Raw genomic sequence first — 27054 nt, forward strand, 5'->3', positions numbered from 1 at the left:
TATGTCTTGAGTTAGCTTTGCGTGTAACTCAGGAACATTCCTTTCTGCAAAATATATATGTTTTTCATTATAAAGTAATATGACCACATTACAGAAAACAGATACAAGGGTAAAAAAAGTCAGTCATCCATAATCCCACGACCCGGACATAAGCACTGTCAGCATTTGCTATATTTCCGTTGTCTGTTTTTCTTCCAATGCATCTGCTTTTTCCATACTTGTAATCATGGCATACATACAATTTTGTGTCCTGCTCTTTCACTTAATATTTCCCTTCAAGTTATACTATAAGCACTTTTTCATATTTGCCACGTAGTCTTATTTTTAATGGCTATACATTATAACCAAAGACTAGACCATTTCCTCTCATTCGTCCCAGTTATGTCTGGGACATAGGCTTGGGGTTTATTTGCCAGCTGAAAGCTCACCATTATCTTTTGCTTTTTTTTTTTTTTCCCCTCCAGGGACCAAGTTTTTAGGATTAACGTCAGAAATGGAGACGAGATCAGCAAACTAAGTCAGCTAGTGAATTCAGACAACCTTAAGGTACCTAGTTCTCAGTCCTCTTGGGTATCTCTGACTTTGGTGAGAGGAGACTCTTGCACCACTGACGTTGTTACTCCTGGAGAGTTTTTGTTAGTATAGTCCTGTATTAGTCAACGGGCCCTCACACGATTGCGAGGGTTGATGGGGAGAAGCGCTGTAGATCACAGCACTGCTGTCCTGGGAGCTGGGCGGCCTCAATGGTGGGCTCCATCTTTCTATCTGCCATTGACTTACTACTTCTTGGATTTTGCCAGGTATTGCCTTCTGGGTAGGCCTGACCAGACACAGCTATGAAATGGGCAAAGTTTACCCTTGGGCAGAACCCAGCTCCTCAGGGATCACCCTTGCTTTTGGCAGTTGTTCTAGAAGAATGAGCTCATTGTGCCTTTTACCTGAACTGTCCTTTAATCTGGTTTTATTTCCATTCTCTTCAGCTCAACGTCTGGAAATCTCCCTCCACCTTCGGTCATCCCATGGATGTCCTGGTCCCATCTGTCAGTCTGCAGCTAGTGAAATCCTTCTTGAAGTCCCGGGGTTTAGAGTACTCAGTGACAATTGAAGACCTGCAGGTGGGTAGGCCGAGGTCCCTAACTGGTCTTGCATAGGACAAAGCACCCCGAGTGGACCTAAGACATGTGCAAGTCATGGTCTTATCCTTCTCCATTTTATAGATGAACTCATTGAGGTCCATGGAAGTAAAATGCAGTGACTTGTTAGTGGGAACATGTTGTAGTAGAAAGGGCATACATAGGTTAGGGAACTGGACAGATCTGTATCCAAATCCTGATTTTGCTAACTATCAGCTGTGTGACTTTGGACAAGCTATTAACGTCTTGAGCCTCTGTTTCTTCATCAGTAAAATGGTAACAGCAATGCCTACTTCATACAATTTATCGAGAAGATTAAATGTATTAAGTGTATGTGAAATGCCCAGTGGTACTTGGTCTGTCATAGATGACCCACAAGTATGAAGCTTCTCTCCCTTGTTGTATTTGAAGTCAAGAGGGAAGAAAAGTGTGTGTATGTGGGCGGGGGGGAGCCTGGGGGTGTTGGAGACCAGTCATAAAAGGCATCTTTTGAGAAAGAGGGAATGTCACCAGTAGTTCTCAGCAGAGGGAACATCACCACCCAAGCCAGACGCAAGCCTCACGACCTGTATCCGAACAGCAGGACAGTGTCTGGCTCATGTTCTCTCCCTCACCGAGGTGGGTTATGGACTAATTGGTGATTTGGCCCGGGAGTTTCCTGATGGCATGAGCAGCTGTGAGCTTATTAATCATCCTCACATGTCACGGACATCTGCCAGGAGCCTTCAAAGTATGAGTGGTTATAAGAATTTCTTTGTTTCTGAATGGTTTCCCAAGCTGTGTATTTCAGAGACACTGGATACCAGATGCGGGCTGATGTCTAGAGAATTCATAGTGTAGAATAACCAAATAGCACATATGTTGCTTTTGGGGAGTAAGTGGGTTTTGAATGGGGTGATGTATGTTGGGTGCCAAGAAATAAGCTTTTATAGATATGTGGAAGAAATCTGACCACCTTTCACACCTTGACGTTTGTGTGCCAAGGGTGCCGCCATCTTGGCCAGCTCATGCCAAAATATGGCAGAAACGACATGAACCTCCATCTCCAGTGGGTCACATCACAGCGTTGCCGTGTCTGTTTTAGGCCCTTTTAGATAATGAAGATGAAGAAATGCAACACAATGAAGGACAAGAGCGGAGCAATAATAGCTTCAACTATGGGGCCTACCATTCCCTGGAAGCTGTAAGTGTCTCGGAGCAGGTTAAGATCAAGGTCATTGACATCCTGGGTTTTGTAACCCCTTTCCTTACTTCCAGGAGGCATTAGTCCTTAGCACAGTACCCCTTCCCTAAGGGGCTAAAATGTGAACACTTCAGTTTGTTTTGTAATTCTTGGGTTGTTTATCTCCCACCAGCACCTAAGAGCATAGTGAAACACAACTGAACATTTTCTCCCACATGCATCCTTCTTTTCTAAGGCAACCCCTGAAAGAAAACCATGAAATAATTACAATCATTTCCATCCTTGTAATTCAACCTTCTTATACCCCACCATAATCCCTGTATTTTACTCACCCAGATTAAAATGTTACTTATTCCAGGCAAGTAGACAAATGGTTATTTCCAAGGTTAACCAAATATTTCCACGCATTTATCATGATTACTTATAATGCATATTTGTTCTATAATGTGTTTTGGTGCTGTGTTTAGTTAAAAACCACTTTATATAGATGACTGACTTCCAAGGTAAGCCAACCCTTCCAATAAAAAATTTGGAGCAGAACCACTTAATATGATATTAGAACTTGAGGAATCAAGAGGGGCTATAGAATGGGACTGCATCACGTATCCTACAGTTTCCTTACGACCCCTAATGTCTTCTACATTAGTCTGGACATTCTCTACTAGCTCAGAACAACACCTCAAAATGAAATTGTTTTTCTCCTTCCCATACCTGCATACACGTTGTTCTTTGTATCTAAAGATGGGGTTCCTGGCATGCTTTTTGTGAGGCATATACTTTGAGTTGTTTCTCTTCTAGGTGAGGGATTATTTCCAGGGTTGACCAACTGTTTTCACTTCTTTCCCATGATTGTCAGTAGCTTTGTTTATTGTGTATACTTCCAACTGCACTGCCCCTTGATCCCTTTTGTGACCAATGACATACATCTGCAAAACAGCTGGATAAAGTTAGGAGTTCAGTCCAGGGCCATGGACAAGAGCAGAGCTCAGGGCGCACACAGGGCTCAGACCCATGACGTGAGCCTCGTTAAGGTGGCGCACTCCCTAGCTGAGCTAAGTGGTTGCAAATGTCAGCCAAGACCCCAGGAACTCCATCCCCTCACCTGCCTGCTATGGGCACCACGCTTTCTCATGCACTTGCTTTTGCTCTCTGGCTTTAGGGCTCGCTGCCATCTGATTGCAGCTTCCCCCATGCCCCCCCGCCCCCTTGAGGCCTTCTGCTGTGCCTCGGTGTACCGTCTCCCTCTTGGCTTGATCACATGCAGTTCTTTCTAAAAACAGCTTTGAAGAGCTCTCATCCTGTAACCGCGTAGGCCTGGTTGGGTCTCTGGTGGGGGTCTTATGTCTGTCTCAGCCAGGGTTTCCAATTTCAGATTTTCTGTGTGTTGTTGTGGTTGTCATTGTTTCTGTTAGTTTCCCGGCTGAGCGTCCCCCTCATGTTGGCAGTGTGAATTTGGACCCCTACCTCCCGATACAGCTTGGTATTTTAACTTCTCATGGGGGGCTCTCTTGCCCCTCATGGCTCAGGGTGGGCATCCAGCTTTTGCTTCACTTTCTAGGGTGAGTAGGTAGAGCTTCCAAGCCCTTTTCATGGCTGGAATGGATGGTTCTCAGCTCTCAGGTTCCAGCTCCTTGGCCCACCCTGGGTCCTGTGCCCTTGATCACTATTCCTGACTTGCTGTAAACCCTCAATGCCTAAGGCAGATATCTGGTCCCGAGGCTCCATTTTCTGCCCTCAACTCAGCTTCTCACTTCTGACCCCTACAATGTCTCCTTTCTTGATTTTTAAGCTTGGCTGTGAATTATTTTTATTGTAGTTTATCTGGCTTGAGTATATATTTGGGGGGGTGGTTTCCCGCTTCTGCTCGGTATGCCATATTGACTGCCACTCTGATAAACCACTGAAGCTGGAGTTTTATTCAGTATTGATTGCGTATTTTTCTCCTCTGTAAAGCTCCCTCTTCCACTTTTAAGATCTAAATAGAAATTTCTTTATTTCCTTCTTTTGCCCTCAGAAGTTTTGAGCAACTAAGATGGATGAACTCTATCTAAATCAAGCTTTTTTAGAAATTGAAACCAAATGGAAGCATTTGTAGCCATGATTTACAGCTCTTCACTCCTTCTCTTCAGGCCGTTAGAGGAATCTCCAAAGTGGTGTGCTTATACTACAGGGTGTGAGCAAGATGCTTCACTGGGATGGAGGAAGAAACTATTGCAACTTCTATTTACGTCCCACATACATTTATATTTATTATTAATGCCACCATTTTGCTTCTTTTTTCTTCTTTTATAATGTACATAACATATTTGGTACATTATTCCAGTGGTATACATAATGTATTGTATATATGTAATAGACATAGCATATGTATATTATAAAACAAATATATATATATCGGGTGTATGCTAATTAAAAAAACACTGGTGGAGGAAGTGATGAAAAGGTTTAGAGAGGACCATTTTCAAGAACCTTGGCTAAATGGGGCGATGGCTGATTATCCAGTCTGGTGCGGCGCGAAGGACCGCACTGTGCACAAGTCTCTCTCATTTAGTGGCCTATAATTTTATGGACAGATAAAATGTGTTATTCTCTAGAATGTTGTAGAAAAGGACTCTTTAGGCAGTTCTTCAAGAATAAGTGTTCCATGGCGATAATACTGTCAACCCTGAGATCACAGGGCTGGATCTAATCATTGATCAAATCAATGAAGAAGTCATCGGGATCAGTAAGATGAAGTTCACAGATACCTACCCAGAGCTGAACAAAATTCTCAAATGCCCCTGAGTTCACCTTTTCATGCTTCAGATTTACCGTGAGATGGACAGCATTGCCGGAGATTTTCCTGAGTTGGCGAGCAGGGTGAAGATTGGGCATTCGTTTGAAAACCGGCCCATGTATGTACTAAAGGTGAGTCCCCAGGCTCTTCAAGAGGCCTGACTGGACTCAGGCTCCTGGTCCCTTGTGTCCAGGACCCAGCCCTCAGACTTCTGAAGAAGGCAGGTTTTTAGGCTCTCCTTGACTTCAGGGACGTGGGGAGACATCTACTGAGGTTCAGATTTGGTGTGACTGAGAGTCCCCTGTTTTTGCCTAACATGGAAGGAGTTAGAACTTAGAAGGAGTCCATCCCATTGCAAGTTTTGACTGAAAGGCAGGATCAACCGGGTGGGGTAGTGGTGGTGGATGGGTGAGGGGTAGTGGGGATGGGGGTAGGGTGGGTCGGTTAGCCTTCCAGAAAGCGCTCAGATGGGCCACAATCTTTTGCCTTCATTCTTACCTCTAAAAAGCAAGTCGAATTGGGATAGTTCTACAAATTCTATTCTGCTTTTAGGGGTACTTATTGGAAAAGCAATCTAGGAAGCTAATTTTAGGGTTGATGTAATTTTAAGCCCAGCCTATGATCCTGGCTGCACAAAGCCTAATTTCTAGATATTTCTAACAGATTCAGGTCTATATTGGCAAAAGAGGTAGAGAATTTATGGCAGGGACATAAATTACATAAATAATCCAGCCAAATGAATAAAAAGGAATTTGGAGATATGAACCACGGAACAACTGAAGGTGCTAAGAATTTGTCAGATCCTTAGCTTCATATAAGCCCTGAAGAACCCAGGCTCGTGGCTTGAATTACCAGCCAGAGGAGATTTGCCACTGAGCCGGTCGCTCTAAAATAATCCACATAAATTGAGATTATTTGCCAACCTGATGGAGACTCTGGCTTCATTCGCACCATGCTTTGACCCAAGGTGGCCCAGCCCCACCCTTAAATAAGGCAGGAGCCAGAATTCATTTAATGCCATTTGCAAAGAGCTATAGTGAACCTCTCTCTTCCTCCTTTTTTTTTTTTCTTTTAAGATTTTATTTATTTGAGAGAGAGAGAATGAGAGACAGAGAGCATGGGAGAAAGGAGGGTCAGAGGGAGAAGCAGACTCCTTGCTGAGCAGGGAGCCCGATGTGGGACTCGATCCCGGGACTCCAGGATCATGACCTGAGCCGAAGGCAGTCGCTTAACCAACTGAGCCACCCAGGCGCCCCTCTCTTCCTCCTTTTAAAATCAAATTCATTTATTGCATCAACTAGAACAGGCTGGTTCCTGCACTCTTGTGTCTCTCTCTGTTGGGATGCCCTTTGAGGTCTTTCAAGAGACGTAATATTATCTCTGATCACACTGGTATTCTCATACACAATAGCAATAGTTTCCCCTTCCCATTTGCTTCCAACCCCAGAGCGGCTCGAGTGGCCCGGGGCTGCGGCTGGGCCTGCCACCCAATTAAGCTCCTTCGTCACAGATAAGCCTGATAAATAGATGGTGCCCTCAGGAACATTTGGTCTCTGAATTATCCTAAATGGATTAAATGAATAGGGGTGAGCTGGGGAGAGGAGAGGTGAGTGGATACATGGGCAGGAGGGTCATTTTCTGGCCTCTTTGTCCTCCCACAGTTCAGCACCGCAGAAGGCAGGCGGCGGCGGCCGGCCATTTGGCTGAACGCAGGCATCCACTCCCGGGAGTGGATCTCGCAGGCCACGGCGATCTGGACTGCGAGGAAGGTCATGTCGCCTGGTATTAGCTGAGAATTCTGGTGGGCCCAGGGTGCCTCCGCAGGGCCCCAGGGGGCTGGGCCTGGGGGGACGAGGTGGGAAGGCACTCTGCACAGACACAGTAGGCTGGGGGGCCTTTCCCGATTGGAGAAGCAAAAGGTCAGAGCCCTTTGGTCAAACCACTGTGGCTAAATGACAAAGTCCCTTGATGGCAGCAAGCAAGCTAATGAGCTGCAGAGGTGGCCCCGAAACACTGACCCATAGTCAGCCCCGCAGAAAGGGAGCAGAGTCTTCTCAGCAGCAAAACTCAGATGAACTTTGCCATCAGACCCACCCTAGCCCTCCAGACCCTCAGGGACCTCATGCTGCCTCCATGTCACCCCCCTGCACCCGCTCCGAGAGTCTGCTTTAAGGCAGCACTAGGGAGAGGAGGGGTGCTGTGTGTGCAAGATTTATTTTCCCCGCCCGTTAGCATGGGGGCCCAGATTTCCCCAAACTATGATGATGTGTGGCTCTTCCCTCCCTGGTTGCCACCCCCTGGAAGGAGTGAGTCAACCAGGCAGGCCCAGCCTCGTCGCAGTTGATGGCATCATGATGCCATGTTCCCCCAGGTTTTGAGGCGCTCTAAGAGCTTTGCCGAGAGCTGTGTCTATGAGGGTGGCAGGGGACTGCAGGGGGGCATCTGGGGGAGACACACGGGCTTAGACTGGGCACCCGAGCTGGCCATGGCGTAGCTGACAAGCTTCCTTTCTCTGCTTAGATTGTATCTGATCACGGCAAGGATCCAGCCATCACCTCCATTTTGGAGAAAATGGATATTTTCTTGTTGCCTGTGGCCAATCCTGACGGATATGTGTACACACAAACTCAAGTGAGTAATACCGAATGAGCTGGGCTTGAAGTTAAGAAGAGTCTGTTGAATTCCTCACCGTAGCACCTGAACAGTTGTAGGAACGTGGGGAGAACTCCCACATGCGTGCATGTTACAGGCTTCCTTGGGCTCCCATTTTTCACTCGTTCCCTGAGCCGAGAGTCACCAGAGGATATTTTTTCTTAGAATAGTCTAATGAACTCCCTATCGTGGATCTTGAACAATTACCAACACTTTACCAATCTTCTTTTCATTTCTTCCCCTCCCACACATTTTTTTTTTTCCTTTTGTTTAAAGCACATCCCTGACATCAGGTTATTTTACCCCAAATTTCTTTAGTATGCATCTCTGGTTGATGATAATTAAAACAAAACAACAACAACAAAAAACCCAAACAATACACTGCTGTCACTTTTAAAAAAATTGATGGAATTTATTTAATATCATCTAATTCCCCCAGTTATCTTTTAAATGTCTTCTGAGTCAGTTTGTTGAAATCAGTACCCAAATAAGGTTTGCACCCGTATTTGGTTGTTGTGGTTCTGCAGCCTTTTCAGATCTATGGCAGTTTCCCGCCCCCACCCCTGCCACACACACCTCTTTTAAAAATGTCATTCATTTGTTGGAGAATCGGAATAAATTGTCCTGTAGAATGTCTCACGCTCTCAATTTGGCTGATGGCTCCTTTGTTGTGTTTCATTCGTTCCTGTACCCCCGTATTCCCTTCCTATTCACTAGTAGTCAGAGCTTGAAGTTTGATTGGATTCAGGTGAGTTTTTTAGGCAAGAATAAAACAGCTGCTGTGCACTTCCTGTCCCACCAGTGATCATTTGGGCATACGATGTCTGTCTGTCCTTCTGCCAAAGCCAAAAATCATTCGGTGGGTTCAGGTGGCATCAGGGGCATCGGGGCATTTTGGGGGCGTCCTTCTTTCTGAGCCCGAAGGGCTGAGCCTCCTTTCTCCGGGAGATGAGAGGAGACTGCTCAGTCCGTGAGGACCGGAGCCCCGATGATCCTCCAGGCAGAGCTGCAGGCAGCTTGCTCCATCATAGAGCCCCAGAGAACACCTTCACTTCTCCTGTGCCCTGACCGTCTCTGAATGCTTATTCCTTCCTTGGTGGACTTTTCAGAACCGACTGTGGAGGAAGACACGGTCCCACAATCCTGGAAGCCCTTGCGTTGGCACTGATCCAAATAGAAATTGGAATGCTGGTTTTGCAGGTAGGCCGGGGAGGTGGTTTTCCCTCCCTCCCTGCTGCCCCTGGGGAGCCTGGTCCACAGGGCCCTGGCTGGCTCCATTCCTGCTTCACTGAGAGACTTGGGCCAATCCCTTACACTCTGTCTCGGGTTGGTTTTTTTTTTTTCAGCATTTTTTGGGGTAGGTAATTTTGAAAGGAAATGACTCAGCAATTCTTGTTCTCCTGAAAGAACACTTTTTATTTTTTTAAGGATTTTCTTTATTTATTTGACAGAGAGACAGAGAGAGAGAGCACCAGTAGGCAGAGCGGCAGGCAAAGGGAGAAGCAGACTCCCCGCTGAGCGAGGAGCCCAACGCAGGGCTCCATCCCAGGACCCTGGCAGACGCTTAACCGACTGAGCCACTCAGGCGTCCCAGAACACTATTTTAAAAACGGCTCTAGTCTTAGATGTACAGATCCACCCCCTGTGCCCTGGTCATCCCCGTTTCTCCCGAGCGAGTGACTGGGTGGGTGGAAGGGCTCCTGGTGGTAACTGGGAAGAGAGCGGTTAGCACCGTTGCCCTAACAGACCAGATTGTGGGACATAGTGAGGCCTCAACTCTAGCAGTTGACCCTTAGATGCGTCAGTGTGACACGCAGCCCTTTGGTGTCATGGAAAGGGCACGAGGCTTAGGAGACCCGGATTCTGAGTTCCAGCTCTTGAAAAGTCATCCCTACAGTCGTGCCCACTGGCTGCCAGGTATTTTCCTGTGTGTTAACTTATTTATTCGCCTGATCCAGTGAGTGAGTTTTGTTATCTGAAAGGAGACAGTCGAAGCTCAGAGACAGTCTCAGGAGCATGTGGTCAAGAGTTAGAATCGAGCCTCACCTTGCAGCTCCAGAACCCAGTAGTGCTCTGTCTGGCTCTTCCACAGCTGTGCTGATGTCCTGTCCTCAACGTATTTCTTGCACTTGCACACTTGCCTGCCACATACACCGTGGCGGGGAGCATCATGGGCCTGTGGGAAAGGAGCTGATAGAAATGTGGGAACCGAGGGCATCAAAGTTAAGTCAGATCTTCCCACAAGTGGGGTGGTTTTACACACATGCCAAGTACCTCAGGGAGCTATGTCGTGAAGTAGTAGAGAAGGCAATATTTCTAAATACCTGTCAAATGCGAGGCTTTAGCCACAACAATAGATTATTTTTGGCAGCACTTGGCCATTAAGATCTGAACCAAGAGAATGAGTTGACACCAGAATAAATGGAGTCATTTTCATTATTAATTGGTATTCATATTAATTATCTAGAATACTTATTAATTACAACTCACTGTCAAGTATGATATGAATTATTTATGACAACTGTTAGTGATGCAATACAAGGTCAACTCTATCCATTTAAAGGAGTCCTTCCAGTTTTTCCTCCTCAGCTGTGGCAGATCCAGTACCCTCCCACATCTGCGCCCCCCGCCACGCAACACATATTGCGGACTAGGCTCCTGGGGGGCTCCTCACATTGACCTGTTCACGGCCAGCCCCTTCTGCCCTTCCTCCGGGTTGAGTGTCCTCCATTTCTGTGTTCTTGCCTATGGGTTCATGTTTCTGCTTGGGCCACTCCCCCCATAGGAGAGGGAGCCAGTGACAACCCTTGCTCTGAAGTATACCACGGACACCATGCCAACTCGGAAGTGGAGGTGAAGTCAGTGGTAGATTTCATCCAAGAACATGGGAATTTCAAATGCTTCATCGACTTGCACAGCTACTCACAGCTGCTGATGTATCCATATGGGTACACGGTCAAGAAGGCCCCAGATACTGATGAATTGGTGAGTGATGGGACACCTTCCACCTAGACCTGGGCCTGCTTGACCCCGGGGTGCTGCCACAGTAGTCCTTCTACAGCTTATAGGGAAAGTCCGGGAGCCTGGACTTATTTCATTAAGGGCCTGGTCCCTCTCCCTGCCTTTTGGAATGTGCCACAGACCTACTGGGGAACAGGAAGAAGACCGTTCTTCTTGTTTCTGTGTTTGCTGTGAGTTTCAAGAACCACACCTGACCCCTGCCTTTCCTTCTCAATTGTTTTTCTGACCAAAATGTATGACGGACCCACTGCTTGCCAAGAACTGTGGGTGGCCCTGTGGTGGGTAAGGGGGAGGTGCTCCTCATTCCAGTCAAGGTAGAGTTTAAGTAGGGTGCAGGTTACAGCCTAGGGGTGCTCTGCATTGCATATAATGACTCGCCCTAGGATGTGAACAGGCACTTAGGGTGGACTGATGAGCAGGGCTGGCATCTGTAGGGTGACTGCAGGCTTCTCCCTCTGTGCTGGTCAGCTCGAGAGCACCCCCCTGCCCAGGGCCACAGCTAGCCTCTAAACCTCCCAGCAGATGCAGGGCTCATGCTAGGTGTGGGCTAGATTCTGGTCTCAAACAGGCATAGGCACATCCATATGTGGTGGCCCTGTCTCCACCTCCACTCTGGGAATACCCAACTCTTAGAAGGTTTTCTCTGGAACATACTTGGCCTTCCCACATGTTCATGAACATGACATTCCCGTCCCTCAGGATAGGTGATGATGGTGGTGTATTTACTAGATTGGGTTGGTGAGCAGCCCTCCACATCTCATGTCTCAGGCTTCAGCTCTGGGTGGATGGAAAAGAAGGAGACTGGAAGGGAAACTTGAGGGAAGGGCCGAGAATCTTCTACACCATCGCAGTGCAGAACAGCTGAGGGATGTCAGGCGGTGGGATCCATTCTTTCTCACTCCACTGGTTCCCCCTCCTAGGACAAGGTGGCGAGGTGTGCGGCCAAAGCTCTGGCTTCCCTGTCGGGCACTACATACCAAGTGGGTCCTATCTGCACCACTGTCTGTAAGTACTCTCTGTCTTAGTTATTCAGAAAATGCTTGGAGGGGAAACCTGCAATAAATTGGGAGAAGAGCCGCAAGTTAGACTTACTATGTTGTAGCCTGATTATTTTTGTTGTTGGCGATAGACTGAATTTGCGTCAAGCTTATGGGATGATGGCTGCTGTAGGGGGTCATCTTCATCAGTACCACCACCTCAGTCATGCTATCTGTCATGTGCCCGTGGTGAGCTTAGTCCTTCTAGTGTGCTAGAGTCTGTGTCCCTTCTAGTCCATGAAAGATCCTGTCATAGTTTATCAAAAATTCCTCAGGCCCATCATTCCATTTTCAAAGGAAACCCACTTTTGGAGAGGCAGACCGAGGTGGCGGGAGTGGGGCTGGAAGAGATTCCCTCACTTTCCCATCAGAAATGACCACATGGTGGAGCACAGCATGCCGGGAGCTGGGGTCTTCTTTGCAATGGTTAGCATCAAGCCAAAAACAAACCAACCAACCACCAAACAAACTACCAAGACTCCAAACCTGAGATGGTCTTCAGGCTCATTACCTACAGCTTCAGCCTCATTTTGAGGAAATACCTTTGTTTTGGTTTCTCACTGACGTGTTTCATCTGAGCATTTCACTCTGTTCCTACTGAGATCCTTCCAGTTCCCTCATTCCGTGAGCCTGAGCTTTAAACTTAAAGATCAAATTGAAGAATATTATCATTCTCTGAGAGTCTAGCTATCAATGGGAAATAAAAATACGAACATGAGAAGCAAGGTTCTGACACCTTTAAAGCTAGTGCCCTTCTTTTCCCCTCTAGTGTCTCTAACAGTTGGTCCACCCTCAGACCCCCTGCAAACTCGCTGATATTTCTGTCCTCTTCCATACTGTAACTCTCCCATCCAATTGCTCCACCCTCAGCTAGCTGTTCCCTTCAGTCTTCCTCTTCTGGGAAGTTTCTCCATCCCCCCTCCTGGGTTCTCCTCTGTACTCCGACCTCAGCACTCTTGTCTGTGTTTCATATGCCACCTTGCTGCATAAAGCAATTAGCCTGATGTTGGTGTTTGTGTGGCTTAATTGCAGCAACCATCCATTAATTATTCATGGTTGATTATTATTAGTGTTGTTAAATGGGAACTCCTCAGAGAAGAAACACATCAGGAGAGTTTCTCCATCCTCTGCTTAATTAGTGAGAACTGAGTTTAGGACTGCAGAGAGGTGAAGAGACTTGGTAGGAGTCCTTTGACGAGGCCCTCTCAAAAGAGCTTTGTGGGTCACCACAGTCCTGGCTTTTGGGTCAAACACCAGTTTAAAGGATGGCCTTGTAATCCCACATCAAACACATTCTTCCCAGCATATGCTATGCCAAAATCAAGAGATACTCATCGGATTCCTCCAGAACAAGAGGAGGAAGGCTCTCCTGAGTGCTGTCCAAAAGACATAGTTATTTCCTAAGTCTTTCAAGAGCACATCTTCTGTATTGTTTAAAGGCTTTGCCTACCCTCCTTGCTTTCCAAAAATGCAGTCAATTTTTGTATAATAACACTCCGATCCCATGGGTTATTGCATGTGCTACATGAATAGTCAACGTTCGTCCCTTCAAGTGCCAGACCTTTTCTTAGATTAACCATTTTAGCTGAAAATAATTCTCAAATAAATTTCACACTTTCTTGCCTTTTTAAACAGAGCATGTACAAGGGATTTAAGCTCCTTTCTTCATGACGGAATGGCCTTCTGAACATCAGTTGTAATGTCCTGAAGGCCTTCTGTGCCATATTGTATTTTCAATCCCTGTGCCGGACAGCCCCAAGCCCATTTTGCTTCTTTAATTCTTGTGTCTGCTTTTTTAGAGTTTTCATGTTTCCTTCCCCTGGTCAGACTGTACTGCTTTTAGGCCACCTGCCTCTAGGAACCTTCTCCCCTTCTCTTCACTACTAAAGGCTGGGACACAAGTTCTTTGGGCTCATTTGACTCGTGGATAGATTGTGAGTAAGAAGGATGTTCATGACAGCATTGTTTATAGTCATAGAAGCCTGGTGAGCACCTAAATGTCCATCAGTGCAGTACACATAAAACACATTTGGTGCAGGCACACAATGAAACAGTGTGCCCCCCTTAAATGAATGAGGTATGTCTGTATGTGCTAATAGGGAATAATCTTTAAATGTTAATTGAAAAATATAGTGTGGTTTTTATTTTATTTATTTAAATATTTATTTACATTTTTAAATTTTTAATTTATCTTATTATTTTTTAAAGGATTTTATTTATTTATTTGAGAGAGAGAGAGCGCGCATGAGAGAGAGTGAGCACAAGGCGGGGAGGGGCAGAGGCAGAGGGAGAAGCAGACTCTCTGCTGAGCGAGGAGCCCGAAATACAGTGTTTTTAATCTTATGTTCCCATGAATGTTAAAAGACTAGATAGACTGGGGCACCTGGGTGGCTCAGTTGGCTAAGTGTCTGCCTTTGGCTCAGGTCATGATCTAGCCCCGCATCTCGGGGTCCTGGGATTGAGCCCCACATTGGGCTCCATGCTCAGGGGGGAGTCTGCTTCTCCCTCTCCCTCTGCCCCTCACTCCCACTCGTGATCTCTTTCTCTCAAATAAATAAATAAAATCTTAAAAGAAAAGAGTAGATAGACTTTGAGCAGGGACCCAAATAAAGTGAAGTGCATGCACTTGATCACTTTGCTCTGCAGAGGACTTCTTGCCTCCTTCCTGAATTTAATATGTGTTCTGAAATACTTGAGCTTACCATATAAACAACCTCTAGAAACTTCTGGTACCATCATCTGTTTTTTATTCAGCATTTTTTCAGGGTAGAGGAGGAAGGATTGCAGAGACTATAGGAGAGCCTGTTTCATAACCTCAGGGGGCGTGTCATCACAGTAGAAGCAGCATCTCTAGAAAAATCACAAGTGGTATCATGAGAAACAACCCTCGAGAATGATGGAAAAACAAAAGGACCCGTGTTTTCATTTAACAGACATGTACTATACTAAATGGGCTGGAAGGAGGTTGAGGAAAGCATGGGCTTTTTTTCAGCAGATGGCCTTGGGTTTCAATTCCAGTCCTGCCATTTTCCGTCAATATTTCCTTAGATAAATTCCTCATTCTGAGCCTGGATTTCCTCCTCTGAAAAACAAGGACAGTGATACCCACCTCACTGGATTTTTGAAGATTAATGAGGTCATAAATGTAAACTTTCCAATATAGATGACTGGCTCATGGGAGATGTTCAATAAATGATAGCTGCTATTGACATCACTATTTTATTATTCAGTGTTATCCACACTTTGCACTTTTAGCCAGTTTCTGCTCTAGTAGAGTTTGGCTGGGAAGAAGCAGGAAAACGGGCCTCTTTCCTTTCCCCAGCCTTTTGGCAAAGGGAAGTCCCAAGGGCTGTGCTTCGTTCTCTCTGTGTATCAGTTATCTCTTGCTATGTAAAAAGTTATCCTAAAACTTAGCAGCTTAAAATAATAAACATTTATTTTCTTCCACTGTTTCCCTGGGGTAGGAATTCAAAAATGGCTTAGCTGGGTGGCTCTGGCTCAGGGCCTCTCCCAAGATTGCAGTCAGGGTGTCTTCCAGGGCTAGAGTCCTTTAAAGGCTTGACTGGGCTGGAGGGGTCTGCTCCTCAGGTGGCTCACTCAGGTGCTGAGTACCGGCAGGAGGCCTCCAATCTTTACCACCAAGACCTGTCTATAGGACACTCTCTCACCGTCCACACACTCTGACACATGGCTTTCCCCAGATCAAATGATCCAAGAGAGAGCAAGGTGGAAGCCTAGTATTTATGATCTAGCCTTGAAGGTCACACACCATCATTTCTGCAATCTCCTGTTAGTTACCCAGGTCAAGGCAGCCCCACTCAGTGTCAGAGGGGACTACCCAAGGATGTGAAGACCAGGAGACAAGGATCATTGGGGCTGTCTTGGAGGCTACCTGTCACACTCTGTGAAGATTGATTTTGAGTGACCAGAAGGAGTCTGCACAGTGAGTTAGTGACAAGGTGGGCACGAAGATTTAAAATCTCTTGGTTTGTGATGAATGAAGACATTCGTCGTAGAGGACAGCCTGAGACATATGGATCAGGCCAGTGTTTGTGTGTTGGTGGCCTGATGACCTTCAGAAAGAATTCTACATCCCTCAGGAACCACAGGCAGGCAGAACTCCTGAGGCCCGCTCATCTAACCCTGAAAGGGACTGGGGTTCCAAGGTGCTTTCTTTTCTGACTTACAGATCCAGCTAGCGGGAGCAGCGTTGACTGGGCGTATGATAATGGCATCAAGTATGCATTCACGTTTGAGTTGAGAGATACGGGGCACTATGGCTTCCTCCTGCCAGCCAACCAGATCATCCCCACTGCAGAGGAGACCTGGTTGGGCCTGAAGACCATCATGGAGCATGTGCGGGACAACCTCTACTAGATGAGGAGCCCCACTCAGTCTCCAATTATTTCCCCCCGTGTATGCATGCTCGCTGAAGCCACGATTAAAGGGAGCTTGTTCTTCCATGTGTGACTCAGAGCCCTCTGGTTTTGTGGGGGGCACAGGTCGGCCCCTCCCCAGCCCTCATCCTTGAAGTTCATGCATGCTGGTGGTGCACCTCAGAGAGGCGCTCTTGCCACCCTGCTGTGCTTCGGTCCTGCTATTTCCTGAGCCCTTTGTGTGCCCTTCCTTTCACATAATTGGTTGGGCAGGCCACATTTAACATCATTCCGTACTGGGTGGCACGGCTCTACCTCATTTTTAGAACAAAAAAGACATCTAAGATGGTTCCCTGGCCTTGTCCAATCTAGCCAGGCTGGTGACCTTGCTCTGCTGCGGCCCCAAGGGAGACACTGTGGGCGACAATGCCTGTCTTTGAGATCAGTCTCAGAGGTGACAGAACTTCCTTTAATTTATCGCACTCCTTGAACATATTTGTCTTTGAAAAATAAATCTTGTAGGGTTATCAGAGGCCATCTTCCCTTTTTTTTTTTTTTTTTGGTTTTTGTTTCGGGTCTGAATATGAAATAGTGGGTCACTTCTCATCACTGGGCCCCAAATTCCCAGATACAACAGTTCTGATCACGTTCTTCCCTTTTTACACATTGTAACTGGGGTCCCAGAAGGGGATCTGTGTCACCATAGGTACTGCTCACCCAGGAACCCTTAATGAAGTGGTGATCTAATAGGATTGCTAAATTATCCCCATCTGTTCTAATGGGCTCACCTCTATTTTGCCTTTTGAACTCACTTCAAAGATCTTGCCCTCACCCTACGGGTCCTAAATCACTCCTCTGGCCTGGATAATCTCACTGCCCTGGCACATTCCTGTTTGCAGTCTGGTGTACCTTGTGTTTCCTTCTCCTGGCTTTTCTTTTGGTCTTTAAAGACAACTTCTATTTTGCATCCTGGACCATGAGCGTCAAGGTGGAGCAAGGATTCATCAGTCAGGCTTCTCTTGTTCCATTCCTCCTCAGCACATACCATCTGCCCCGCCCCCCTTTTTTTCCTTTTTTCAAACATGTCTGTAAATCTTATCCTCCTGCCTAGGATTTGTGCAGCATCTGGTGTGTGCTCATAAGCCAATAAATAAATATTCAATATGAGTCTCACGATCATCTCCTATTCTTCACCTTCACCTGAATGGAACCAAGCCATGGTTTTGAGTATGCAGCTCTTTCTAATGTCAAAAGTCAATTTTAATCCCTGTCTGTATCGCATGACATGTAGGAGGGCCTTCTCCCCGTCAGGCCCAGGGGCCTCCAGGGCACAGTGTTACCTTGGTGATTGCACTCTGGTCCTGGGTCTAGTTCTTAGTTTTTCAGCTCAGGAGCTTGATAGTCTCAGTGTCCACGTTGATTAGACTCGGGGATGCTGACTCACGCCCACAGAGCTCAGATGAGGCAGATGATAAAATCAGAATACGGATTTATTCATTTACATCATGGCATGTAACTGTTTAGTGGATTGGATCCTCACGTCGGTCTGCACAGTACATTCTCTCCCTGTAGGCAAGATACATGGGGAAGCCAAATTATAATCAGAAGGTTGTTTAGTGAGCAGGGCGTCAGAGCAAGGAAAGTTAATTACAGTCTATGATTAGAATTTTTAATGGTATCCAGCTCTAATAGCATGATATATCCAATTCTATAACCAGAACACACCTGTCAGCCAGCCAGTTGGTCACTGGTGCTGGCTAGTCAGGGTTGCCTTGGACCAGGCAATGCCCCAGGAGGCCTGGCCTGTAACCTGGCTCTATGTGTAGACTCCTCACCCCCAAGACTGAGAGTGTCCTTTAGATCCCTTGAGGGAAAGAGTTCTTCAACAATACATAAAAAGCCATAAAGAGAATACCTGTGACTATAATCAAATTAAGAGCTTCTGTTCGGTAAAAGACACATAAAGAAAGTGAGGAGTAAAGTTATAAACTAGAAGATGTTCACTATATTCATATACACACAACAAAGGGCATATGAAGAACTCCTACAGATCAATAAGCACAAAGAACCAAGAGAAAATGGACAAAAGCTGTGAGCAAGCATTTCACAGAAGAGGAAACAGGTGTATTTGATCGAGGACCTATGAGTCAAGACTGCAATGAGATGCCATTTTATACTCTTTCAATTTACAAAAATCAAAATGTTGGAGAGGAGGTGGATGATAGGATCTCTATTATCGGTGGGCATATGAATTCGTAAAACCACTTTGGAAAATAGTTTGGCATTACCTTCTAAAGTTCACACCTTATGGTCCAGGTATTCTACCCCAGGCATAAACCCAAGAAATTCTCGCACATATACAACAGGAGACATAATGAGAATGTTCACAGCAACGCTGTACATAATAGCAAAAACCTAAAAACAACTAGCAAGTCCACCAGTGGGAGAATAGGTGCATAAAGTATGGTATTTTCACATACTGAAATATTATACACAGAAGAAAATTTAGTATGATTTTCTTTCTAGAAAGTTCCAAATAACTGAACAAAATGCAAGTAATAATTCCTTTTCAGGAAGACATACAAAATTTGATAAAATTGTAGAGAAAGGGAAGAAAGACAGGATACATGCTCAGACCCCTTTTCCTGTTCAAGTGTACCGATTCCCAGCTGCTATGAGTGTTGGCTGCCAACAGCTCAAGGCTCCCTCCCTCTCTGGAGAATTGCTGTTAGCCAAATAGGGGCTGACTCACACAGGAAGCTATGTACTTGTTTTCCCTATATCACCTCCCCAAATGTCAGCCAATGACTGACTAACTTGGGGGCACAAACAGCTAATCTTTTGCCTCAACGTAGGGTCACATTGTGGTGCAATGTGGGCTCCAGAACTCTGAATACATTTTCCAGCTGATTCCACATCCTTCCTTAGCTTCCCCCCCGCCCCCCGCCGCCATCCTGTCCTGCTTCCCAAACTCCCCTTCTCCTGAGAATTCCTTCAAAGAAAATCACCTAAACAAGAATCTCATCTCAAGCTCTGCTTCTAGGGAAATGGACTTAAGACAACAGGAAGTGAAGAGCCTGGCATTCTGAGTGATGATTACCTTGGATGGGGAGAGGCGGGGGATGAGATAGGGGCCAGGGCCCTATGGTTAGATTCAGGTTCTGTTTTTTTTCAGGTATTTTTACCTAATTTAGAAAAAAACAAACCCTAATTCAATAGCTAAATAAATCATAAAAGAGGGCCATGCATGGATCAATGATGAGCATGCCATTAGCCAAGGATTATGATTAATCTATTTCTATGGACCTGAAATCCAGTTTTAAAAATGTTTATAAAGGTGGAGATTTTAACACAAAAATGTTTTCCTAGTCAATATGCATTTATTGAGTGTCTAGTGTGCCAGCGACAGTTTTAGATGCTGGCAAGGCACTGGCAAACATGAAGACAAAATTCCTTCTTGCATGGAATTTCATTGTCGTTGGAGAGACAGAAAGTACTTAAAAATTTTAATTTGGTTAATGAGAGCTGCCATAAATAACAGAAAAGTGGCTGCTGGAAGGAGAGAGATGTATGGTGGTGGGGCCTCTTGATTGGAAAAGTTAGAGAAGACGGGGTTTGGGCTTGTGGTATAAAATTTTTCTTAACTCTCTTCTTTGTATCCTTTTTGTACTCCCCAAACCATATGAAAAATGTAGGCTAGATGTTATCTTCCACATTTTACAGGTGGAAAATCTCAAGAGCAGTGTGTCTCTTGCCTGAGACAAGTAATTAATATTTTCTGTTCTCTAAGTGAAGACCCCACCGAGAAAGAGAAAACTTGAGCCATAAACATTCGTGGACACAACTTAAATTTCTGAAACACACTTAAGCTTGGAAGGCTTTCGTGCCTCATCAAATGAGTCTCTATGGAATTTTCCACTATTAAGGACAACAATGAGGATGGAAAAGGGACAGTCCATTGATAATGGAAAAAAGTATTTTGAGTTCTTTCTTTGCAGTATTGGGGGTGGAGTGGGGTTTGTTGAGCCATCCCCAAGTCTTACACCCAGTCTTGTGGGGGTCCAAAAGAAGACCTCGGTGATATGGCTGAGGATGAGGGATATAGTCCATGGCTGTTGATGGGACTAGCTGTCACCTCTGTGCTGCCCACTTGAAACCAGAGCCACCCATGGAACTGCAGCCACCTGGGGACTGACACACAGACCACATCCACTTCTGTCTTCTGGGTTACAGATGGTGAGGAGCGTTAGGATAGCCCAGCTCCTTCACTTGGCCATGTGTCCTCGGGCCTTGATGGAATCTCTGGGAGGTCCAGTTTCCTCATTTAAAATGAGAATAATGGTAGTATTTAGAATAGTGTCTCAAGAGTATTCAGGATGCTGATGTATTAAAGTATGAAGCACCTTATCCGGCAGCGGCAGTTCTCAGTGTGTGTTAGCTTGAATCATTATTCTCACCAAGAGGTGGACATCCATTTATGAATCAGATGATTGGCATTTCCCCTAAATTCCTTTAGATTTTTCATGAGGCTTAATGACAAAGATCTCAACAGTTCACAGAAAAGCGCTCGTTGGATGCTAAGTCATTTTTAGTATTATTTGGGTTTTGAAATATTGGGGTTCTTTCTCTGGGAGCTTTCCCATGTTAAATAGATATTGATGCCCCTTTACTGGGTTAATACAAAGGACTATTGCCTGAAGCCTTCACAGGTCCAGCTTTCACGAACAACCATGTCAAGTCTATGGGGTCACCTCTGATTTTTACAGGTGCCGGGAAGACCCCACTGTAAATTTCTTGCGAGTGAAGTTGAGGGTATGTTCCAGCCCTGGAACGTCCTATGGAGGTTGCCCTTCTTTTATGTCACTACTAGGACCAACTATGAAGAATCATTTATATTGTCATCATCATCCTTATCTTTCTGTTTGACGAATTCTGGACTTTTGCCAAACCAGACAGCTTGTAAAATAAATCCACTCTACTATTTGTATTGAGCCTTAAATCATGAGCACCAGCTGTTTCTTGTATTTGAAGTAAAGCTCCAGGTGTACTGGGGGCATCCAGAGAGCACAGTTTTTTCCTCCTCTACGATGTATGGGTACTGTGGTGTAGCTGGGCAACTTGCTCCTTTAATGCAAAAAGTGAATCTCATGGTTTTGTGTGATTGATTGATTGATTGATTAATTAATTATTTTTTTGTATCTCCTGCAAGGTCGAGCTCAGCAGCTAGTAAATATTTGTTGATTTGATTTGCTGCAGGGGCAGCAAGTTAACAATTGCATAAGCCATACTCTCAACAAGTTAGGGCAGCAGGAAAAGGGTACTTTTCCCAACCAATTGGTGGAATTCTGGAAAACAGCTTGGAATGCATGTGCCTAAGTTCTAAGAGAGAGCATAAATTAAACCTTCAGAGATAAGAAAGACTTGATACTGGTCACATTGCTTGCATTTTTGTAATGATTTATAGTTTTAAAATGCTTTTATAGATATTGGATAATTAAATTATCACAACCACCAGGTGATATATGCAGGATGGCTATTACTACTATCCCTGCTTGACTGATGAGGAATCCGAGTTTTAAAGAGGTGAAGTAGCATGCCCAAACATACACAGATGGAAATGATGAAGCAGATTTTCAAGACCAGTCTCATAGGTTGTTGCTCAGGAAGCAATTTGAATACCTTTAAAATGCACAGAGTTCCTCCAGCTCCTCTGGTCTCACAGCCCTATGTCATCCGCCTGGCTCCTGGAACCTTTGTTTCCAGTTTTGCAGTGATGAGAGGGGATGTAGGGAGGAAATAGGAGGCCAGGTCTCCCTCTCTGGCTGCCACTGCTGGCCGATGATGACCACAATTGAGGGATGTTTTGTGTGGTTCCTGTGGGCCTGCCCTTCCTGTGCCTGAGCCCAAGATTGCCATCCAGGGAGAACTTGGAATTAATGAATTAATGTTTTACTTCTTATGAAACATCTGGAATGAACCCCAAACACTATTTCCATCCTTTAGGCCTTCACGCCCTTTCATAGGGATTAGACGACCCAGAGAACCACCAAACCCCATCTTTAACTGTTAGCCTCTCAAAATTCGGATGACAAAATGTCCCCTTCTCTCAACAAGCAAATAGATATATTTATTTTTCTTGAGTATTTAAACAACTTGGACTAACCTTCGGAAACCATTCACCTGGATTTGGGGCTTATAATTTTCTCAAGGGCAGAGCCAAGGTTTTCTTTATTTTGGACCCCCAGCACCTGAGCATAGGCTGGTGCCTCATAAAGATACATTGACTGAATACCTCTGGTGGTATCAGCTTCACGTCTGATCTAGAAGCAGCCGGTGTCTTCTTTCTACTTTGTTAACTGTCTGAGGCCGTCTGCCTTCCTCAGCTCTTGAGTACATTGCCATGGCATTGTGCTTTTCTGATGGATGTGGGAAACACAGAGGTCAGAGAAAGCAAAGCCCTTCTGCTCCAATTTCAGCACAGCTCTGTTAGAAAACTCAGAGATGCCAGGCCCAGTGGAAAGGAAGGCTGATGACCTATGTCACATTGTGAAGTGGTATCTCTAAAGCTCTTTCAGAGGCAGCTGTTGGTGGACAGGTATTAACTTGTTAAGGAGGCATGTCAAAGAAGAACGCACCAGATCTTCTTCCCTCCCTCCCTCTTGCCCCAGGGCCATCGGTAGGATCAGTACTTAAGGGGCATGTTTCTCTGTGTCCTCAGGCTCCCTGGTGCCTGGCCGGTCTAGGGACCTTCCATTTGCTCTGGAAAATAAGTGAGGGACTTGTGGAGCCTGAAAGATATTTGATCAAGGTGGATAGTGGACACGTTGCTAGGTTGGGGAAGGCCTGGTAAGGCATAGCACTGGCCCTGGGAGAGGGTGTTTCCCCTCCTTGCCAGGACTACAGGGTGGCGGAAGGATATAGATGCCCGCTCCAAGGTCTCAGAGGCCAGTGGCATCATGACCTTCAGAAATGAAACCAGGAGGGGTGCCTGGGGAGTATAGTCGGTTAAATGTCTGACTCTTGGTTTCTGCTTGGGTCATGATCTTGGGGTCTTGAGATCAAGCCCCGTGTGGGGTTCCATGCACAGCATGGAGTCTGCTTGAGACTCTTTCCCCACCTCTCTTTTCCCCTCCCCCAATGCTCTCTCTCTCCAATAAATAATCTTAAAAAAAAAAAAAGAACGGAATGAAACCAGGAGATTAGGAAAAGGCAGTCCATAGATATTTCCCTTACTCCCAGTAGGAAGAGAAATAATAACAAGTTGATCAATGTTTTCCTGAGTTGCTCAAACATGATGGGGTTTTTGCTCCAGCAATATCAGGTTTTTACTTTTTATTTCTCTGACACTTGGATCCAAATTTGTGGACCCTTCCCTAACTGTTACCTTCATCAATATATGAGCAACATAAGGTTCACAGTGAAGTTGTTGCTTAGGATTTAATGGCCTGCCCTGTGTTCTTTTTTTTTAAAGATTTAATTTATTTATTTGTCAGAGAGAGAGAGAGAGAGCGCACAAGCTGGGGAAGTGGCAGGCAGAGGGAGAAGCAGGCTTCCTGCTGAGCAGGGAGCCCGATGTGGGGCTTGTTCCCAGGATCCTTGGATCATGACCTGAGCCGAAGGCAAACACTTAACTGACTGAGCCACCCAGGTGTCCTACCTGCTGTGTTCTAAATCTCCATTTTCCAGGTGTCTGTCAAACAGTTTCTCATGATCTCAACACCCAGAATATTTCTGTGGTCCCGAGGAAGGATAGGCTTTATTCTTATTGCAAGACCCACTTCTAGAGGCAGGCTGCCTTCTCCTTTCGTATGTGATAAATTCCCGAACGCGTATGGACATAAAGCCTAAAGTGTGAAAGTCTAGCAGTAGACAGATTGTGATGAGAAGTATATTCCCAGCGAGCCAGAACCTTTCTACTCAGAGTTGAATGCCAACATCAGGCTACACCGGGGAGCTTGTCAGCATCTTTGGCCTTGCTCTGACCTACTGAATCAGAATCAGCATTGCACATGATTCCCAGGTCATTCATATACCCAGCAAAGTTTGGGAAGTGCTGAACTAAACATAAGTATGACTAATTACTCCTCACCTCATAATCTTTTGGAAAGGTGGACTCCACCCTGCCCATACAGGAGGATCACCTGGGGGCTTTTGTGAACTCAGATCAAGTAAAACAATCTCTGGACCTCGGTTCTGTAAAAATCTGCCCAGGTGCTGCTAATGGACAGCCGAGGCTGAGGACTACTGTTTTAAACCCAATTTCCAGTGCCATCTCCCCAGCGTTTTATACATCAGTAGGGAGATGATTCTCCATGGATCTCTTCCATTTTTGCGTGTCCAGATCATACCAGGTTAGAAGAATAGAAATCGTAAGAGGTTTCAGGTTCCCTTCACTCACGGTTCCTCTTCTGTAATTCTGCCTATTGCCCTTGCAGGTGTTGTCTGACCCCCTTTGTGGAAAATGGGGCCCAAGGTACAAATTCGGATTTTGCCATGAGTAACAAAGTCCTTTTGTCTCTGGCCTGGGATTTTTGTTTCTTCCACCAGCAACTATGAAATAGTGGCAAGCTAACATATTGACTTGAAGGTATGGCAGAATCTTCAAGCGTTCACAGTTCTTGACAACATCTTTCATAGTTTTGTTCCTCTCCTGCCATAATCAATACCTCGCACCTGGGTTGATCCAGCGAATGTCCGAGTGAGGCTATTTCCTTCCAGAATGTCTACCTCCATCTTTAGCTCCGCTGCATCAAGTTTATCTCAATTATTTAATCACAGGCACTAATAATTTTAGATTATATTTTCCACTAATTTTTATGAAATAGGGGCAAAATGCAAAAAACACTGCTGTTTAGATGAAACCAAATAAGGTGAGAAGCTACATTGGCAAGCAGTCCTCCCACCCCTCGCCTGCAGTCCTATTGTTGTGCAAAAGTCTGTTATGGTAGAAGAGACTGTATGTAGTATACACGGGGCATGTCCCCGTGTAATTGATGTCAGTCAAAGAGAGCCCGAAGTTCACATGGACCCAAGCATTCGTTTTAAAATTCTTGATCCCAACGGCCCGTCAGAGGAAGAAGGTTTTGACTCTTTGTAATAAAAAGGAACAGCAAAGATTAAAATCCCCACCAGACATCAGATTCCCAAAAGAGAACCTTGATCATAGCAGTGCTCAAAAAAAATAGCTTTTCCTCCCCCCAATACATTGATTTCAAAGATAGTGAAATTCTTCAATATCTGTCAACATTGATTTAAATAAATTTCAATTAAAAACTCAGATTTTGCCATCTGACACAGTGTGAGAGGAGAAGCACTTTTCGAAACAAAAGCATGAGAGTGTGAGGCTTTTTTCAAAATAAATCAGTCCCTGAGCATTAGGCCAGCATTCTTCAGATGGTTTTTCATCCTGCACCCCTATAATGAAAAATCTGTTAACATGTCACACTCAACATACATCATTACCTATTTGTAAGTTTTTTGCAAATACCATTGTACTCATTATGTAATTTTAAAACACAAACAAAAATTGAAATAAAAAAAGGGTGAGATAAAAGTACACAGACGTCTTAATAATTTCTTCCTTCACCCCCAACAGGAGTGAATGTCTGATTTTGGAGATCATTGGATTGATTGGAATGCTTCTAACATCTGTCTCTGATTTACTTGAGCTATATTTTTATTTTTTAAAAGATTTATTTATCTATTTTAGAGAGAGAGAGAGTGTGAGAGTGTGGGGGTGGGGCAGAGGGAGAGAGATAATCCTCAAGCAGATTCCCTGCTGATCACAGAGCCCTACATGGGGCTTGATGCTATGACCCCGAGATCACCACCTGAGCGGAAATCGAGTTGGACACACAACCGACTGAGCCACCCAGGTGCCCCAATGAGCTATATTTTTAAATGTAAAAAAGACAGGGACGCCTGGGTGGCTCAGTTGGTTAAGTGACTGCCTTCGGCTCAGGTCATAATCCCAGGGTCCCGGGATCGAGCCCCGCATCGGGCTCCCTGCTCGGCGGGAAGCCTGCTTCTCCCTCTCCCACTCCCCCTGCTTGTGTTCCCTCTCTCGCTGTGTCTCTCTCTGTCAAATAAATAAATAAAATCTTAAAAAAAAAATAAATGTAAAAAAGACAATTCAGTGAAAACTCTTGCTCTATCGTACCTTGTGGTCCCCAAACCTATTATTATTTATTATTGGCCCTTTCCAGAAAGATTTTGCCGTCCCTTGACAGGGAAAGTGTCTGGGTCACATTCCCTTTCTTCCATGTGGTCAGGACTTCATAAGCTCCATATATAGATGTATGTACGTATAGGCGGCTCTCCAGTCCCAGGGGCTGGTCCTGGTTAGCTGCACCCCTTGGCCTGCAGACACCCTTCCTCCAAAGAGTAAGAAGTGGCTTCTTGGGTGGTGGCGGCCAACCCTCCGCGTTGCTGGGGACAGGCTCTTGGGCTATGGTCTTGGGCACCTCACAGTGGTCATTAGCTGGGTTCTGGTGGCCAGGCCCTCAGCCACAGGGTGGTGAGAACTATGGGCTGGGAGCCAGAGCATGTCACCATGCAAACCCTTGGCCCTGTAGAGACTAGGTGGAAGCAGGCAGGAGCTCAGAGTTCCCCTGGTGGGTGGCTGGACCAGTGGGGAAGAGAGTGGGTATAGTGCAGTTGGGAGGAGGCCAGCTGGGTGCCCAGCTGAAGGCAGCCATGTAGCAGAGGATGGCCAAAGAAGCTGTCACCAACGGCTTGGCCTAGGTTTGGGGATGGACACCAGTCCGGGAGGTGGGGAAGGCAAGACCCTGGTATTGGAAAGCTGCCCTTAAGGATGACACCAAGTGAGGTCTCTGGCTGTGGGTCCAGTAACTTAAAATGGGAGCAGAACAGAGCA

General features: G+C 45.6%; 1 protein-coding gene across 1 annotated transcript; it reads left to right on the forward strand.

The window, feature by feature from the left end:
- Positions 1 to 470: 470 nt before the first annotated feature.
- LOC118020563 (carboxypeptidase A4-like) lies at positions 471 to 10756 on the forward strand. The gene is made up of 7 exons (XM_035020305.1): positions 471 to 546; positions 981 to 1115; positions 2218 to 2316; positions 5122 to 5223; positions 7613 to 7723; positions 8854 to 8944; positions 10530 to 10756. Exons 2-7 carry the CDS (start codon positions 1020 to 1022, stop codon positions 10754 to 10756), a joined length of 726 nt encoding a protein of 241 aa, XP_034876196.1. The 5' UTR covers positions 471 to 546; positions 981 to 1019.
- The last annotated feature ends 16298 nt before the right edge of the window (positions 10757 to 27054 follow it).

This window comes from Mirounga leonina, unplaced genomic scaffold (assembly GCF_011800145.1).
Source record: "Mirounga leonina isolate KUSES-001 unplaced genomic scaffold, KU_Mleo_1.0 Mir_174, whole genome shotgun sequence".
Classification (NCBI taxonomy): Eukaryota; Metazoa; Chordata; class Mammalia; order Carnivora; family Phocidae; genus Mirounga; species Mirounga leonina.